At 35.0% G+C, this 15,888-nt stretch overlaps 1 protein-coding gene across 1 annotated transcript in view; it reads left to right on the forward strand.

Moving 5' to 3' along the window:
• KNTC1 (kinetochore associated 1) overlaps nt 1–15,888 on the forward strand; it is a 37,781-nt gene that overhangs the window by 11,954 nt on the left and 9,939 nt on the right. Inside the window, exons 24-48 of the mRNA XM_010188799.1 lie at nt 418–534; nt 1,021–1,164; nt 1,463–1,561; nt 2,001–2,104; nt 2,264–2,369; nt 3,079–3,213; nt 4,278–4,397; nt 4,942–5,011; nt 5,086–5,153; nt 5,739–6,028; nt 6,675–6,847; nt 7,053–7,150; nt 8,025–8,166; nt 9,067–9,123; nt 9,644–9,807; nt 10,360–10,464; nt 11,174–11,302; nt 12,029–12,145; nt 12,544–12,653; nt 12,898–13,108; nt 13,793–13,882; nt 14,216–14,387; nt 14,805–14,863; nt 15,001–15,217; nt 15,740–15,813. Coding sequence (XP_010187101.1) covers nt 418–534; nt 1,021–1,164; nt 1,463–1,561; nt 2,001–2,104; nt 2,264–2,369; nt 3,079–3,213; nt 4,278–4,397; nt 4,942–5,011; nt 5,086–5,153; nt 5,739–6,028; nt 6,675–6,847; nt 7,053–7,150; nt 8,025–8,166; nt 9,067–9,123; nt 9,644–9,807; nt 10,360–10,464; nt 11,174–11,302; nt 12,029–12,145; nt 12,544–12,653; nt 12,898–13,108; nt 13,793–13,882; nt 14,216–14,387; nt 14,805–14,863; nt 15,001–15,217; nt 15,740–15,813 — 3,171 coding nt within the window. The remainder of the gene's footprint in view (nt 1–417; nt 535–1,020; nt 1,165–1,462; nt 1,562–2,000; nt 2,105–2,263; nt 2,370–3,078; nt 3,214–4,277; nt 4,398–4,941; nt 5,012–5,085; nt 5,154–5,738; nt 6,029–6,674; nt 6,848–7,052; nt 7,151–8,024; nt 8,167–9,066; nt 9,124–9,643; nt 9,808–10,359; nt 10,465–11,173; nt 11,303–12,028; nt 12,146–12,543; nt 12,654–12,897; nt 13,109–13,792; nt 13,883–14,215; nt 14,388–14,804; nt 14,864–15,000; nt 15,218–15,739; nt 15,814–15,888) is intronic.

Raw genomic sequence — 15,888 nt, forward strand, 5'->3', positions numbered from 1 at the left:
CCATATAAAGGTAACAGTTCAGCACCTACGTTCATAAAATCTTCAAGGTTGCTAGGCATCGGAAGTTGTTTGTGAGGTTTCCTGGAAAATAGCTTGAAAAATAGGGTTCCAATTCAAAAAACGGTCAACTGCAGGTACATTGTTCTTAGCCGTTTATCTTGCCTGCCCTTAATACTTTCAGTGAATGAAATGCTCATCCCTCTTCCCTTGTGCAGGCTCTACTACTGCATCGCTGTCTTTATCTTTAGAAAGAATCTTTTCCTAGTCTCTTACCAGAATCTTCTTTCCATTGTAAGTCAACTACTGTTGTCTTAGACCAGAGTTGTAAAGAATAATTTGTTTTCTTCCTGTTTATGACAGCCCTTTAATGGTCTTGAAGATTGTATTCTAATGTTTCACTTCTAAACACTGTTTCAGAGGTGTGATGACTGTGAAGAGGTCCGCAGGTTAAAGAAGCTGGTAAATGATTTACAAGAACTGATAAATCTGTACAGAAAATACAACTGCAGGCTAGCACTCTGTGATTTTGAAAAGGTAATTCTGCAGACACTTCATAAAGTGCATTTGAGTCGTGGATTGTTCTGAGAAGGAGAAAAAACTTGTAGCACGTTAAAGTCAGAAGAAAGAAGAATCCTGATAGATTAGTTGATTAAGCCTGTATTCATAAGCTGCTAACACTATTTGATATCTTGTGTTTGCTATAAATTTGCTTTCAACTGTGGGTATAAATATAAAATGTGACAAGATACTATGAGAAGGTATGGGTTAAACTCCATGATTTGCATCAGAATTATAGATTATATATTGTGGAAAAAGCATTAGCAACAGAGAAATTAGAAGTACAACTGAACAATAAGGGGCTTTGTAAAATAAAGCTTTTATCTGAGCTAAAGAGGGATGCCAGTTGTTGAAATCATTCAAGTGATTTGAATGGACACTGGATGTTGAATTATTTATTAAAATGTAAAGGATCATGTACATGTGATGTTCTAACATGGCACTGTTCTACTTGCTGCCCAGGAAAATGCAACTACTATTGTGTTCCGCATGTTCGATAGAATTTTTGCACCAGAGCTTGTCCCATCCATTTTGGAGAAGTTTATAAAACCCTACCTGTGTGAACATAACTTACAAAAAGATGAACTTCTTGTACAGTATATAAAGGTATCCACATTTTCCGCCTTTTGAAGAGAGCTATTTAAACATGAGTGAGCAGAAAAAAAATCTAATGACTGTTTTTATTTACACTTGACTTCTAGGACCAGCTTTCAGATTGGTCTACTCCTGTCAATGAATTTATTGACAGTTACTATTTCAGTAATAAGGCATTAACAAATATAACAGAAGATAGCCAAATCTGACCCTTTAACTCCAAAAACCTTTCAATTGTTGTTTATATTGTAAGATATTCCATGTCTTTTCTGAATTCAAATATCCTAATAATCTTTATCAAAATACACAGGATTTGCTAGAACGTTGTCGTACACGGTCTACCTCAGTATTTGAAACGGCATGGGAGGCAAAGGCAATAGCTGTCATTGGCTGTATCACTGATACAGAGGTAAGTCTATTTTACAAAATAGGCATCAAGTGGCTCTAACACATCAGTTCATAATGAAACATAATTTTTACATAAGCATATGAGTTCATTTTTACGAGTGGTATGAGGAGGAACAAATAGTATGCTGTCTTTTTATTCTGTTTTCGTAGTCTCCCATATGATGTTCTTTGCTTGAGAATTTATTTGATGTCATCACATGGAAAACTTGCCAACTTTAATATGTATGAAACTCAAGCTATGCAGTGTTGTAAATTACTACAAGCATTTTCTAATCTAACTTGACACATCCTGTTATGAAAATGAATGCACTTTATACAAGTGGATATTGGGCCAGGATATAAGATGCTCGCCTAAATGAGTCAATTACATGTGAACAATACCTCAAGAACAATACTTGTAACTTATTTTGAAAACTAAGCTCTTCATGTTTATTTTACAGCTGAAATTTGATGCAGTTCTACAGATAATGCATGGTGCTATGGTACCATGGAGTGCAGCAGTGGAGCAGCTGGTAAAGCAGCATTTGGAAATGAATCATGCCAAGTAAGGGAACATCCACAGTCAACACCTCAGTTTTATGTGTACTTTCAATTAGAATTCTGTTTTGGAGGGGGAAAATACTGCGTACCTGATGTAGTATGATGGCTAAATCATATAGCTGTAGGTAGCAAATAAATTAATAATAGCCTAACTTCTCCATAGAGTAAAGTTACTGCAGGAAAGTTACCGACTGATGGAGATGAAGAAGCTTTTGCGAGCCTATGGGATAAGAGAAACTAATCTTTTAAAGGACAAGCAGATAATAATGGTAAGTGATCAGCATTGCTTTTATTTCTATTAAAGAAAAATCCCTACACTTATTTGTATGTGTTTTCATAGGGTGTTATAAGCCAGACTTTTCAAAAAATCTTAGCCAATGGTAGCTCCCACCTGTTATCAGTATCTGGTTTTCTTGTCTTGTTGAGACATGGTTTTTTTGCCCAAAAGCCAACTTTATTTATTTATTTATTTATTTATTTATTAGTGTTGAATCTTACCCCAACCTGATTAGCACGGCATAGAGAATACAGTACTTTCTGTATGGAGGTGCAGGGAAGAAAAGAGGAAAGTAACAAATAGAAGGCTAAGTTCTCTCAAGACTTCAGATCTGATTTCTCCTAAGGTCACAGTGAACCTTGGTGATTATTTTTTGTTTGTTTGTTTCATTGTTGGGTTTTTTTTAGGCATCTCCTCTTTATTAGGGAGAAAACATGAGTATTTCTGGAAAAGTTCCTTGCCATTCTGTGGAACCATATGAATTCCCTGAATCTTGAGAGTTCCCAGGATAATTCTCCCCAAGCCCAATCTTCTCCAGTTATGCTTTAGTCAAGTTTTCTCCAGACGGAAGTTTTAAACTTCTACGTAACTTGCTTGGAATGAGCTGTACAATTACAATGCAGAAGCAGTGTGTATCAATTATTTGCTTTCTTATCCGATACATCGACAAACTTAAGTCTTTATCTGTTTTCTTCTTACAGAGGCTAGTGAAATACATTCTTAAACAAGATACTCCTACATCTTTGGAGGATGCTTTGAAAATTGTAGGAGCATATATGTTGCCCACTGCGGAAGTCTACATTCTGAGGATGATAGACCTGATTGACAAAGAAAGGGTACTAAAATACTTCATGTCAGTTGATCTTAGAATTCTAAAATACTGAGGCCCGTTCTCAAAACGGGGGCAAGTTGTACTACTTACCGAAATCTTCCACGCAGTTTACATTTTTTAAAATTACGGCTCTATTAATTGTACACATAGCTGCCTATTCTTAACATTGAGAATGAGACTTTTGTCAGAGTTTTAAACATCATGAACCATCCTTCATTTGTGGAAGAAAGGATGAAAATTATGACCCACAAGACAAGTTTAGAATTGAAGTCTCTACATATTTTCATGTGCTGGTTTTGCTAGAGTTGTTTTTGAGCAAGTTGCTTTCTTTCAATGCTACTGTACCCACATGAGTACAGACCTGCCCCGTTAGTATTGAGAGCACCTGAACGACTGTCTTGTGATACAGGCTGTTGAATGTTTATCTATTGGTATGAAGTTTTCTTCCACGTAACTTCAAGGCCCAGTTTTGCAAAAAAACCACCTCAAACCTGTTATCTTTAAATTAAATTGATGTCCTAACTAGAAACATTTAACTTCGCTTGCTACATTATAGTAGGTGTGATAACCTTTATTCCCTGTGGCTGTCCCTGATTATGTTGTTGGAATCTATTTGACCTGAAGAAAAGGAGGCTTTTTGATTAAAAAGAATCAAGTTAACTCCTCTGCAAAATAGTATTTTTGCATGGTAATGTTTGTTCTCCCTTATTAGTACATGGTACTCTTGATAGTCATACAGTTTTAAAAACATTGCATGATTGCCAATAAACAAAACGCCATTTTAATTTGCCTATTATAACTTTCAGCACGTAGATTTTACTGAAAGCCTCATAGATTTAGCAAAAACTATTCAGGAAGTTCAAGGAAGTAGTCATGTTATAGTAAATGTGTTTTACGAAGAGATTTAAAATTCATCAGCAGAAGATTAATCTTACTTAATTGACCATCATGCAACTGTTGGCATCAAAGCAAGGAAGTACACATAACAGCTTTCCCAAAAGCAAATGCCCTTTTCTTCTGATTATGATTTACTTTTTCTTTTCCTTTTTTCCTTTTCCTTTTCTTCAGGGTGAGGAATCCCTATCTTTGTTAAAATCTCTGAGTCTTGCTGAAGCTGAGAAAGTTGCAGAGAGATTGACAATATGGGGAACCCTGGTATTACAGAATAAAGCAAATAATTCTGAAGAGGTACCAAGTCATTTCACATCTTAAAGTGTGTGCACAAATTATTCTACATACTAATCTTACCCAGATGCTTAAAAAAGGTAGGAGATGCAAATGTAAAAACTGTGCCTCCTATCAAAAAGGAATGATGAACTGGTCCTGCTTTTAGCAGGAGGTTGGACTAGGTGGCTTCTTGAAGCCTCTTTCAACTTGAGTTTATTCTGATTCTGTACACTGTACAATTATTTTGTAAAATTATGTTTTGTGGAAGGAAGAACAAAGGGAGAAGGGTGGATATTTTCAAAACTCTTGTGAGAGCTAACAGACTGCGTGGACTACATACATATTACAGCTATAACATATTTGCTATTTCTATAAAGGGTGCATATTTACAATTATTTTCTGCTCCCTTGCTTTTCAATTGGTTGTATCTTAGACTTGAGAATTGTTGCTTAAGATGTTTGTAGAGCATTGCATAGTATTTTAGTAGAGTGGAAGCCTGAGGGTCACTCTCTGTTACTGGCAACCTTTTGACCAAACAAAACATTAACCTCTTCCTTTCTTACAGCACAAAACACAAATTGTTATGACTAAGACACTCGTGGAAATCCTTAAATTCCTGTTCAGTATTCAAAAAGGTAAGCTACAACTTAAAAATCTTACTTTTTTTTGTAAATTGAGTCAGGAAGTAATTGTTTTTCTCCTCCAACAGACAATCCTCTGAAGAAAGATGAATGTGAAGAAAACTTAAAAATGTTTGAAATACTTGCTACCCTGCAGGTAAGTATCTTTATAATTTCAAACCATTTTTGATTTACCGTAGTTGTTCCAATTGTTCTTATAATGTGGATGATATTAAAAATTACTTGTATTAACAACTTATGTGCAAAGATTGTTTTTATTTCAAATTTAATCTAAGGCTAAACTAGCAATTTAAATAGTGCCTGGGAAAGTTCCCAATTACTAGAACTCAGTTGTCCATTTAAACAAGAAAATCAGATGGTGTCCCAAAAGTCTTAAATGCTAACACTTCAAAGATTTCATCATAGTGTACTGTAATATTTTATTAAGGTCTTATTATGGTTTGTAAACTTAAATTATTTAATACAGCATTTGAGCACATACTGTCTTTTGGGGTTTTTTATTTTGCTTACCTACTGCCTAGCAAAAATCTAATTTATTACATAAATCAGTAATTGGTAGAAACTAGTAAAGTCAACTTCATACTGAAAGTATTCCTCTAAGAATGAAACAAGAAATAAAACATTCTGACAAAAAAACCCCCGAAAATATAACCAAAAACCCCAACATTTTTCAAGGAAGTTACATGAATAGAAATATAATAATCTTATTTTTTTGTTGCAGGAAGATTTTGGTATCTTTCTTTCAGTTGAAGAATTTAGGAATCCTTCACTGATGTCTAGGCTTCTTGAGAATCACATAAAAGCTTATGAAAATGTCAGATGTCTGGCCAAGTCTCGAGTGCAAACAACAAATTGTAATTCAGAAGATGGTAAAGCCAAGAACCACTCTACTGAATCCAGGCTGCATAGACTGGCTTTGCTCCTGCAAAGGTCGGAGCAAGAATTGGGATTAAAACTGGCCTTGAGAGCCCTGGATGTTGGAGATGTTGAAGATGCTGTAAGAATATGCAGGTAAAACTGCTGAGGTTTTCTATATTATAACTTTTAATGGCCTTTTTCTGTACTATTTCTGATACTTTGCAGAAGTAAGTAGATGTAGAGCAAAGGAAAGGAGGTTTTTGATTTAGGGTCTGTTTGTTTTTTCTAAAAATGAGTTTAAGCAACATACTTCTATAGTTTGTGTATAATATTGAGTGTAGAGTTAAGCTGTAGTCTCTGAAAATAACCATTAACATGATTAGTAACTAAAAAGATTCCCTACAGTTTTATACTAAGACACAAGTATGGCTCAATATTAAATAACCATTATGAGAGTTTCTGAGCAAAATAAAATATTTACACAAATAGAAGTGAACTATTGAATACTGACTGTACATACCACGTCATGGTTTCGATGTGGTCTCTGCCTCATGCTTAGGTTGTCAGATAATTTAACCTTAAATGTTAAATGTATTTCTTATTATTAATGTGTTCTTTGTGCTTCAGTATCTATCTCTAAGGTAAGTGTATTGTTTCACTTTGGTCACAGAAGTTTTAGTTGCAGTGACTCGTAGTTGAAAGAAGTAAAAGAGAATCAAATATTTAGAACAGAATGTGGCCTTAACTTAAAGTCCTAAAGACTATTTTTTAATTATTATTTTTAACATTTTTTTAACAGAGACTTCTATAAAAGTCATTGTAATGAAGAAACAGGGAAGCTGCTGTTTTCAGCATGTCAAAGGCTTTGTCATATGTTGGGAGCTGATGTTCCAATGATCACTCCTAAAGATAGGAATCTTCCAGTAGTGATTTATGAAATGGCTTGCCAAGCAGCTACATTATGTAGTCCAGGTAATTCCTATTATTATTTATTTGCATTCATGTTGGGAATCCAACTTTCCAAACAATATTTAATAAATGTGAAAACAAAGTGAATTTCTGTATATGCCTCTGTAAAATACTCTGTAAAAATAAATGCTGTAACAAAATGTTTCCTTTTAATAGGACATATGAACCTTCTGTTCATTGTATGCTAATATTCTTAATATTTTTACAGGCTTGCTGTTGGATTCTGTGGAATTATGTAAATATACTTGGATTGCCAAGGAAATCTATGGACAGTGCCAAATAGAAAACTATGGATCTACAGCAAAGGTATTTTATGCCAATTTAAATGTATTTTAATATATGTAATGTCTAGGTTGACTGAATAGTGTACGCTGAGCAAACACTTTTTTCCTCTCATTTCTGCAGCAATATTTAATCAATTTGTTTAAAAAGCAAACAACAACAACAAAACTCAACACAGATCTACAGATAAAAATTTCCCTGAATATGAGTGTACTTCAACATAAAGACTAAACAGATTTGAGTACTAAAAGCAGTGCAGCTATGGTACAAGCACAAGTAGCATTCTCTACTTATGTTTCAGTCTAATAAATCCTATTAATGTGACTGAAAATATTGATGATTTTATTGAACAGCTGCTGCCAGGACTGCTAGAGAGCTGACTTTGAAAAAGCCTTTTTTTTTTTTCATAATAGGTAAAATATTTTATGACATATTTTGTTTATGCAAAGGCATTCCCAACAGTTTTGTAAAACTTTAAGTTCTTGAATGGCATCTTTGTTTTTTGTTTGGGTCAAGCAGTGCTTTAGGCTACTTGAAATGAATGGGCTCTTACAGTTTGAGTGGAATAGATCAAAGTGGCTAGGCAAGCATATCTATGCACTGAGTGTTATTTTTGTAAAAAATAATTCATTTGAAAAATGCTTGCTTTTAATATTTGGCCAAGAATGTGTATGAAAGCCTCCATTAAATTAATTAAGAATGCATTTTGGCTGTACAACTAAATAACTAACACGAAAGGGAAGCGTGGCCACTTTAAGTAGGAAGTGTGTTTAATGCAACTGGCCATCGTGTTCTATTCCTGTATCTGAGAACTGGAATCTCTTGCAACAGTTACTTTGTTAGTAGACACATTAGCTGTTCTTCTTATGTGTGTATTTTTGGCAATGTTCTTATTTAGACAACACCTTTTGGAGGAGATAAAGATCCTTATGAAGAGTGGACTTACGATGACTTCTTCAATGAAGATGGGATAGTTCTTGATCCACAGATAGCTCTTCCAGTTGCATATGAAACTATTTCTGCTCTTCTGCCTCTTTGTGGTAAACTTGCTTTCTTGAACATTTGAGTTGATATACAATCTGTATTTCATATTGATTTTTATCTAGGAATATAAATAATTCAGCACAGGTGTGGTAATTATTACCTCAGAAATCTCGGTTAGGCAAACTCATGGAAGAAATATCCATTGTGGGGGTATGGAATGTAAAGATTACTTTGGGTTTGTTCTGGTTCAGGAAGAATCTGAATGTTGAATACCTGAAGACATGGAGAATGCTCTGGAGAAGTGTTACTACAAACTTGTCCTGTTCTCATGATCTTCTCTAGACATCTGGTACCCACTAATGGAGACAGGATTTTATCAAGCTGAATTTTCAGCTTATTCTGAAGTGATTGACTTTGAATTATATACAGTTGTAGATACAACTCTTTGAAAATTTCAACTATTATAAACAGAAATCTACAACATTGTAAGTGCTGAAAAAAGACACTTTCAGCTGTCTAGAAGAGGAACTGAATATTTTAGAATTATTTATTTTTAATACTTGATGTAAATGTTTTCTTTCCTAATGTGTCATTGGTGTATTAAAAACCAAATCATTGCAAATGCTGTTGCATGGTGCTAAAACTACCTATAAAGAATTAGCTTACTTGATTTATTTGACTAGATTTAGTACCTTCACAGATTAAGTGTTTATGTTGACATCAGGACAAAGTGATTTACAGGCAAAGTGGTTACTGAAAACTGTTGGTTTGTATTCCTTTGTGTGTCTGAAAAGATATTCCCTCCTATAAAATAACTTCTGATTAGGCACATGAAAAAATAGCAGTTCTGACTCTTAGCGTTCACGTGTCTTTATGTACTCTCCCTGAAGTTATAGTATTTTTAAGGTACTTTCACAGTTCATAGTGTTGCTGATGTGTATGTACCTGTCTTTCAGAGGACAAACTGTATCCTTTGGACTCTACAAGCCTGGCAAACTGTGCATTTAATAAAGGTATGATGGCAGATTCACCATGCTTAAAGTATAAACCAGACCACTAGAAAATGTGAGGTTTAAATTAAACCTACACAATCATGACTAGCTCACAGTTTTTTAAATAGGTGTCTAGATGTTCCAGTTAAAGCTGTATTCTAGGGGGATAGCTTGGTTCAGCACAGAAGACACCAGTTTGGATGTAATTGCTACCATTCAGCCATGTGATTTTGGACTTGTCAAAGCCTGTACTTCATTCAGTACAGGAGTTCTGCCACTGTGAGCTAGGATCCATTAGCACCTTTCCAAAAAGATGACCAAAGTCTGGTTTCTTTGAACAAAAATAGAAATCTGTATTAAATTAAAAGCCCTGAAATTTTAAGGTTACAAAGGCAGCTAAGGCTGATCTTGTGTCATAAATTTAATGAAGAAAAAAGATAAACTGCCCTAAACTGCTCAGATACTAATTCCAAGAACAATATGCTTAATATAAACATCCTAATTATTTTCTGGGGTTGGTTGTTTTTGAAATACATCACAGGACAGAACCTTCTGCTGCCAGCTAGAACTCCCATCAGTGCAGTGCTACAGAACCTCCTGGAGTGCAATCAGTGCGAGTTAGCTCTGCGGCTCATAGTCTGTTCATTTGGATCCTGCCTTCAGCATGGTGTATCAAACAACATGAATCTGTCTCTGAGTGAAAAGGTACGGCAAGGACAACACTGAATTTTGCTGAGAGTGAATCTTAGAAGTATGCCAACTATTAATAAGTTTCGAGTAGTTGTATAAGAGTTTGATAGGTATGGGAGAGGCTATTGCCATGACCTTTTAAAAATTACTACCACTTGATCAGTTGTTGAGTCATTTTGTGAAATAGGCTGGTAGTTTCTTCCCTGTTTTTCATAGTCCTCTGTTTCTCTTTGCAAATTATGTTCAGAATTAAACTTCTGGTCTCTGCAGGAAGGCCAGGAATGAAATGAATGTTAATAATGGTTTATTATGTTCTTTCACATTGTTTTACCATTGGTTAGTAAGGGAAAAGTTGCAAGTAGAATATTCAAGAAACACTCCTCAGTTCAAAAGCACTTAGAAACAGAAATCCTTTTTCTATCTAGAAGAGATCTTTAGAAGATCTTCATTAAACCTGAAAATACAATTACTATAGCATCTCCTATTATGCTATAAATGCCAAGAGAAGTTGAAGGCTTAGGATTTATTTTTAACTGTGTGCTTTTATTTATTTTTTTTTAATAATAGCTACATGATGACCGTACGTTAGCTGAAACCAAAAGCTTTCTCATTTCTATGAAACAGAAATGTACTTCAAGAATTATGACCACTATCCTGACCTTACTACACAAGGTAAGAATGTTCTGAAAAGGATACGTTTAAGCCCCTTTCTTCTGCCCTAACAGTAAAGGGGCTACACCCTTCCTGTTTCAATAGCCCATTCTGACATTGTCCTGTGGCCAAACCCCACAAAACCCACACATTCTGGAAAAGTCGTACACCTCGGAAGAAAACATAGGGTGAGGGGAAGTACTGGCAGCGTTGCAGTGGTGGGAATGGACTGGGTTCCACAGCCTCCTATCTCCACACCAGAATAGGGCAAGGGTGGGCTGGAGGGTCTGACTGGTCTGCCTGAAAGGTTATGTACAGCGGGAGCTTCATCTTTGTGGGGTTCTTTAAGGACTCCTAAATTATAATATTGGCCTATTTGATCTGTAGGTATTCTCTGTCTCACCTTCAATCCTAGTTTCATTTTAGATTTGTAGACTCATTCTAGTTGAGGGGAGATTTTAAAAAAAAAAAAAAAAGCTATCTGCAAAACCTGCAATACACCATTTTCAAAGGCAGTTTAGACTAAGGAAGGTTACTTTTATAGTGGCTTCAGTATATTTAGATTTTAAGTTCTAAAACCTGAAATGCATTTTTGTTATTTCTCTTTTTATCTCTAACAAAGGCCCAATACACCTCTAAATTAGAGTACTTCTTATGTGTTATACTTTATAAAAACAAACCTACTAAAATAAATTTGTAAAGTTTATAACCCTTTTCTCCTAAAACACAGGTGTTCAACTGTCGCAACATAGATCAGAACCTGGCATTTGGATATTGCACAGTTTTGCCCAAAGAAGATATGTTCAATAAGCTGTGGGATATCATAAACAATACATGGCAAAACTACAGAAAAGTTTTGGTAAATTCACAAGGCAATGTATTTCTTCAGGAAACAGAGAATGTTAAAGAGTTTCTTTAAGATAAGAAGTCAACAATACCATGTGGAAGAGCAATAGTTTGCCATTATTAAGGGTATAATTATTTGAACCAGTTCCTCGTTTGGGGCACCACTGAGAGAGAATTTACCTCTCTTTAGCACAGTGTAAGATTGTGCACAGGCAGTTCCTGTGATTAATCAGTTAGTGTGATCTAAGTCCAAGCATTAGCTTACCTCATCATGACTTATTCAAAGCTTGAAATTTCAGGTCCCATCATAATCTATACCTACATTATGTTTTGGATAAATTGTTCTCTAACAGCAGTTTGCAAGAACGGAATGTATAAATAATCTATTAAAATATAAAGGAAGATGGGAAATAAAGCGTAACAAAGAAATGAGGAGGGAAGGTGACATAAATTTGGCGAACCAATGATGTGTAAAAAATACCTTTTGTATTAATCTCACTAGTACAAAACCAGAAAAATCATTTTGAGAAAGAAGCTCAGTTTTAAAGTTGCTTTGAACTGCCAATTCAGGAGGTCGGGTAATCCCGATACTACCTTCTGTGAGGGCTGTTTTCATTTTACACAGTTGCATGATCATCTGTGAATTGGTTTAAATTCCTTTTAGGATTTAGACCTTAGGATTCCCAATTTTCAGATTATTTATTATACTTCTATTCACTTCCATTCTCACTCCTTTTAGGCAGTAGCTCTGGTTGGAGCACAGCTTGCTAAACAATATGGTGAAGCAGAAAAAGAAAAAAAATTCCAAGAGTTGATTACTGATGCAGAATGGGGTATCCAACTTGGAAAATTTGGTGTAAGTTTGATTTTCTTTTTCTCTTTTATTTATTTTAAGGTTTTATTAACTGATTAAATGTCAGCATATTCTGAGTCGTATTGTGATTTTTAGACAGATGTCCCATTCAAAGGTACGGAAAACTGTAGTTTTGATTTGTTTTTAATTTTTCATTCTACTTGTCTGCTTAAATAAACTTCAGAAACAGAGAAATGCAATAATTGAGGGTACTATAAATGACCTTTAAACTGCTCAAGTGTTATTTAGGCACAGTAAGCAAATGCACTGCTTTTTCCTGCACTGAAAATCTCTTCATTGGAACTAAAGAAAACATAAAAGGTTAACTATATAAGAAATTAGTCCTGATATTATCTAAAATACTTCTTTGGGAAGAAGATAAAATGTTCCTTTGTCTGTAGATTTCTTTTGAGACTGTATTTCGACAACCACCAGTAAGGAAGAAGGAACTCATAAGAGCGCTGGTACAAAATCCAAAAGTAGACACAGATCTCATACTGAATTACTGCAGGTAATAAGTGAAGCAAATCAATTGTGTTTAATCGTTGCTGTAATAACCAAGCCTACTGAAATCTATTTTAGTTTAAATGGATTCTAATTAATGTAATATGCAAAGTGTTGTTTGATTGTTGGGTTTTTTTCTTAAAAAAAAAAATCATAATGCCTATTAGTCTCTAGTGAATTAATTCATAAGGAAATAAGCACTTTGATGACACCAAAGGTCACAGACAAAATAATCTTCTGTCCTTTTCTAGTACTTTCATGCTGGACAGTGATGCTGCACTGCAGCTTTGCATTGAAACACTCCTTCTCCAGAATGCGACTACAAATCACGTTGAAGATGACTCTGCAGAACGCAGTGAGAAGCAGCCTCATACCACGTTACTCACTCGAGCACTAAAAATAATTCCTCTGCTGAAAAGCACGAAAGGCCTGGTCATTGGCCTCAGTGCAATATTGTACAAGGTAAAACATTTAAAACAAACCCCAACACAACAAAACCAGAGCATACCTAAGCAGAAAAAGAATTCCTGAAGGAGCATCTAGGCTCAAATGCTGCACAGCACTTGAATGGCAGATTAATAATGCCACAGAAATTTTAAAAGGTTATTTTTTTCCAATTTTGCTAGAGAACATAGATGTTAAGTTTCAGTTTTCTACTTCTGTAGAAAAAAACAATAGAACAACGTATCTAGTTATCTCTAAATACAGGTATTTTTTTCTAACTTCCCTTAAAAACAGACAGAAAATAAACAAGTGATTTCTAAAAATCATAGCACACTGGGAATATTTCAAAGTGCTACATTAAAAATAAGCAAGGTAAAAAAAAAATGTATCTTTGGGTTTTTTGGTGAGGTTCTGGCTTTTTAGGTTTTTTTGTTGTGGGGTTTTTTTTTGGGGAGGGGGGGTGGTGGTCTTTTCATCACTTCATATTTGGTCTTTCTGCAATATCCTGACAATTATTGGTTTTTTTTAGGATTTGGGACTATGAAATCTTTTGTTTTAGAGAAGTCTGTCACGATGCTTATACTGTTTCTTCAGTGTTATGTCAATATAGTTGGTGTTAAGATTGGAAAAAGTTACCTCAGTTGTATGCTTTTGTAACACAATCATGTAAGATCTTATAATATAGATTGTTATTTTCAACAGCTTGATCCTTATGACTATGAAACTATTGAAATTGTCCTGAAAGCGATGCAAAATGCTGATGAAAAAACCACCAGTATCCAGCTGAATCAGGTATGTCCAAACACCTTGCTGTTACCTTGCTAATGGTATCCGTATTGTTTTGTCTATTGGTGTAGTTATTCGCGTGTCTGTTGAAATTATAATTGAATTATTCTATCTACACAGATCTTATTCAGAAAATAGCATTCAAGAAACTGATTTCTACCTGTTTCTCAGTGATGGCTTACAGCAGGGATAAAAACTCTCCAGATACGTTTTTTTGGCAGAGTTGGTAAATCTCTCCAGGACTTAGGCTTGTTTACTGAGGACAGGAAGAAATACAGTAGTCTTGTGGCTATTTTCCTTTTCCCATGCTTTTTAATTTTATTTTTATTTCCTGCCCAGGCTTTGAGTCTCCTCAAATATCTGGAGTCTTATAAAAGGATTTCTCCACCTGTAGACCTAGAACACCAGTATGTTCTAGAGCACGTGATTCCCTTGCCTCCAGCTGCTCAAACCAGACTGCCCTTTCATCTGATATTCTTTAGAACTGGACAGTGCTTCTGGAGCATTATATGTACGTACAGTGCTTTTTATGGCTAGATAGATGTATGATTTCCTTTCTCTGCTATCTGTGAACTTTAAAGTTCTACAGTGTGTATTTTATATTAATTGTATTTATTAAAGCAGTTTTTATCCCAAGCACTTCTGAAAGCACTTGTGCTCCGAGATTGCTCTTGGTGAGGTAACTGGCTTTCAGTGGAGCTAAGACGATACGTACAATGTGGAATTCTGTCCTCAAATGTTTTTCTTAGGACCTCTCAAAGACTAAAATAATCCATGTGTACCACTTCCCAGGCCAGTGTGGATAATTAAGGTTATATTCTTTCTCTCCTAATGGAAGTTTGCATTTAACAATAAACTGAAAGGGCTTCATTTCATAAAGTTGCAAATGGGCTGGGATACGCTCAGACAGCTCTCTTTTTCCTTGCAGCTGCAGAGCTCAGTGAGGAATCATTCCCGACACTTCTGTTGATTTCCAAACTAATGAAGGTAAAGTAGCACCTTGGAAGTTTTCAAAATTGCAAATTTTCTGCCACATAAAAAAGAGCTTTTGTCTGTCTTTTGCATGATTTTAGTGTCACTGTAGAACTTCTGACAACTCTTCATCTCCTTCAATGTTTTTCTAGGTTTCACTGGATAGCTTACACATGTCTGCAGCTCGACACGTCTTCGAAAAAGAATTGAAACCAAAAATATTTGAAATGAGAAACACCAGATATGCATCAGTTGTTAACAAAGAAACAACTAAAACTGTGCAGACAATTCACTCATATCTGCTGTCTATAATTAATCCAGAGTGGGCTGTAGCTATTGCTCTCAAGATTGCACAAGAACTTCCAGTAGGTAAGGTGCACATGTGATGACTTGAGGGGAGAAGTAATGGGAGGAGGAGAAAACATTTGAGAAAAGCCAGCCTGTAACCAAACACTTGTTCAGTATTCTTGAATAAAATGCAGAGATGTTTGAGAATAAAATTGCATTTGTCTCCTACATTCAATTTTTGAGCAGCAGGCTAGAACAACAGCCTTTTTATAACACAGCATCACAATTAAATCCTTTTTTTCCCCCTCTTTTAAAGTCATGTTGTCTTGCTTAATGTTTCTGCATATTTATACCATATTCACACACAACTGTTCCAGCAAAAGCAAATATTTAAGCCAAATTTAAGCTAGCTTCTCTATTATCTGAATCCAAATAATTTTCTTTTTTCTCTTCAGGTACAAAAGCTTTCCTAATATTTTAAATAGCTTCTATTTTTTTCAATTATTTGAAATAAAGTGGATATTACCTATACTGTAGAAAGAATTCATGAAAGCTTACTTTATTTACTTCCTTCTCTACTTTTTTTGTTTTTCTTTTAAAAAGGCCCTGACCAGATTCAGGCATTGAAATTCTGTCTCTGTCTAGCTGAGAAATGGCTAAAGAACACCACAGCAAAGGTAATGGGAAACTGCTTGCAAAACTGTTGTTTTATAGTGGGGCACTTACACTCATTTTTACATGGTTGGTAGGGA

The sequence above is a fragment of the Mesitornis unicolor genome, unplaced genomic scaffold (genome assembly GCF_000695765.1).
Source record: "Mesitornis unicolor isolate BGI_N332 unplaced genomic scaffold, ASM69576v1 scaffold23707, whole genome shotgun sequence".
Lineage (NCBI taxonomy): Eukaryota > Metazoa > Chordata > Aves > Mesitornithiformes > Mesitornithidae > Mesitornis > Mesitornis unicolor.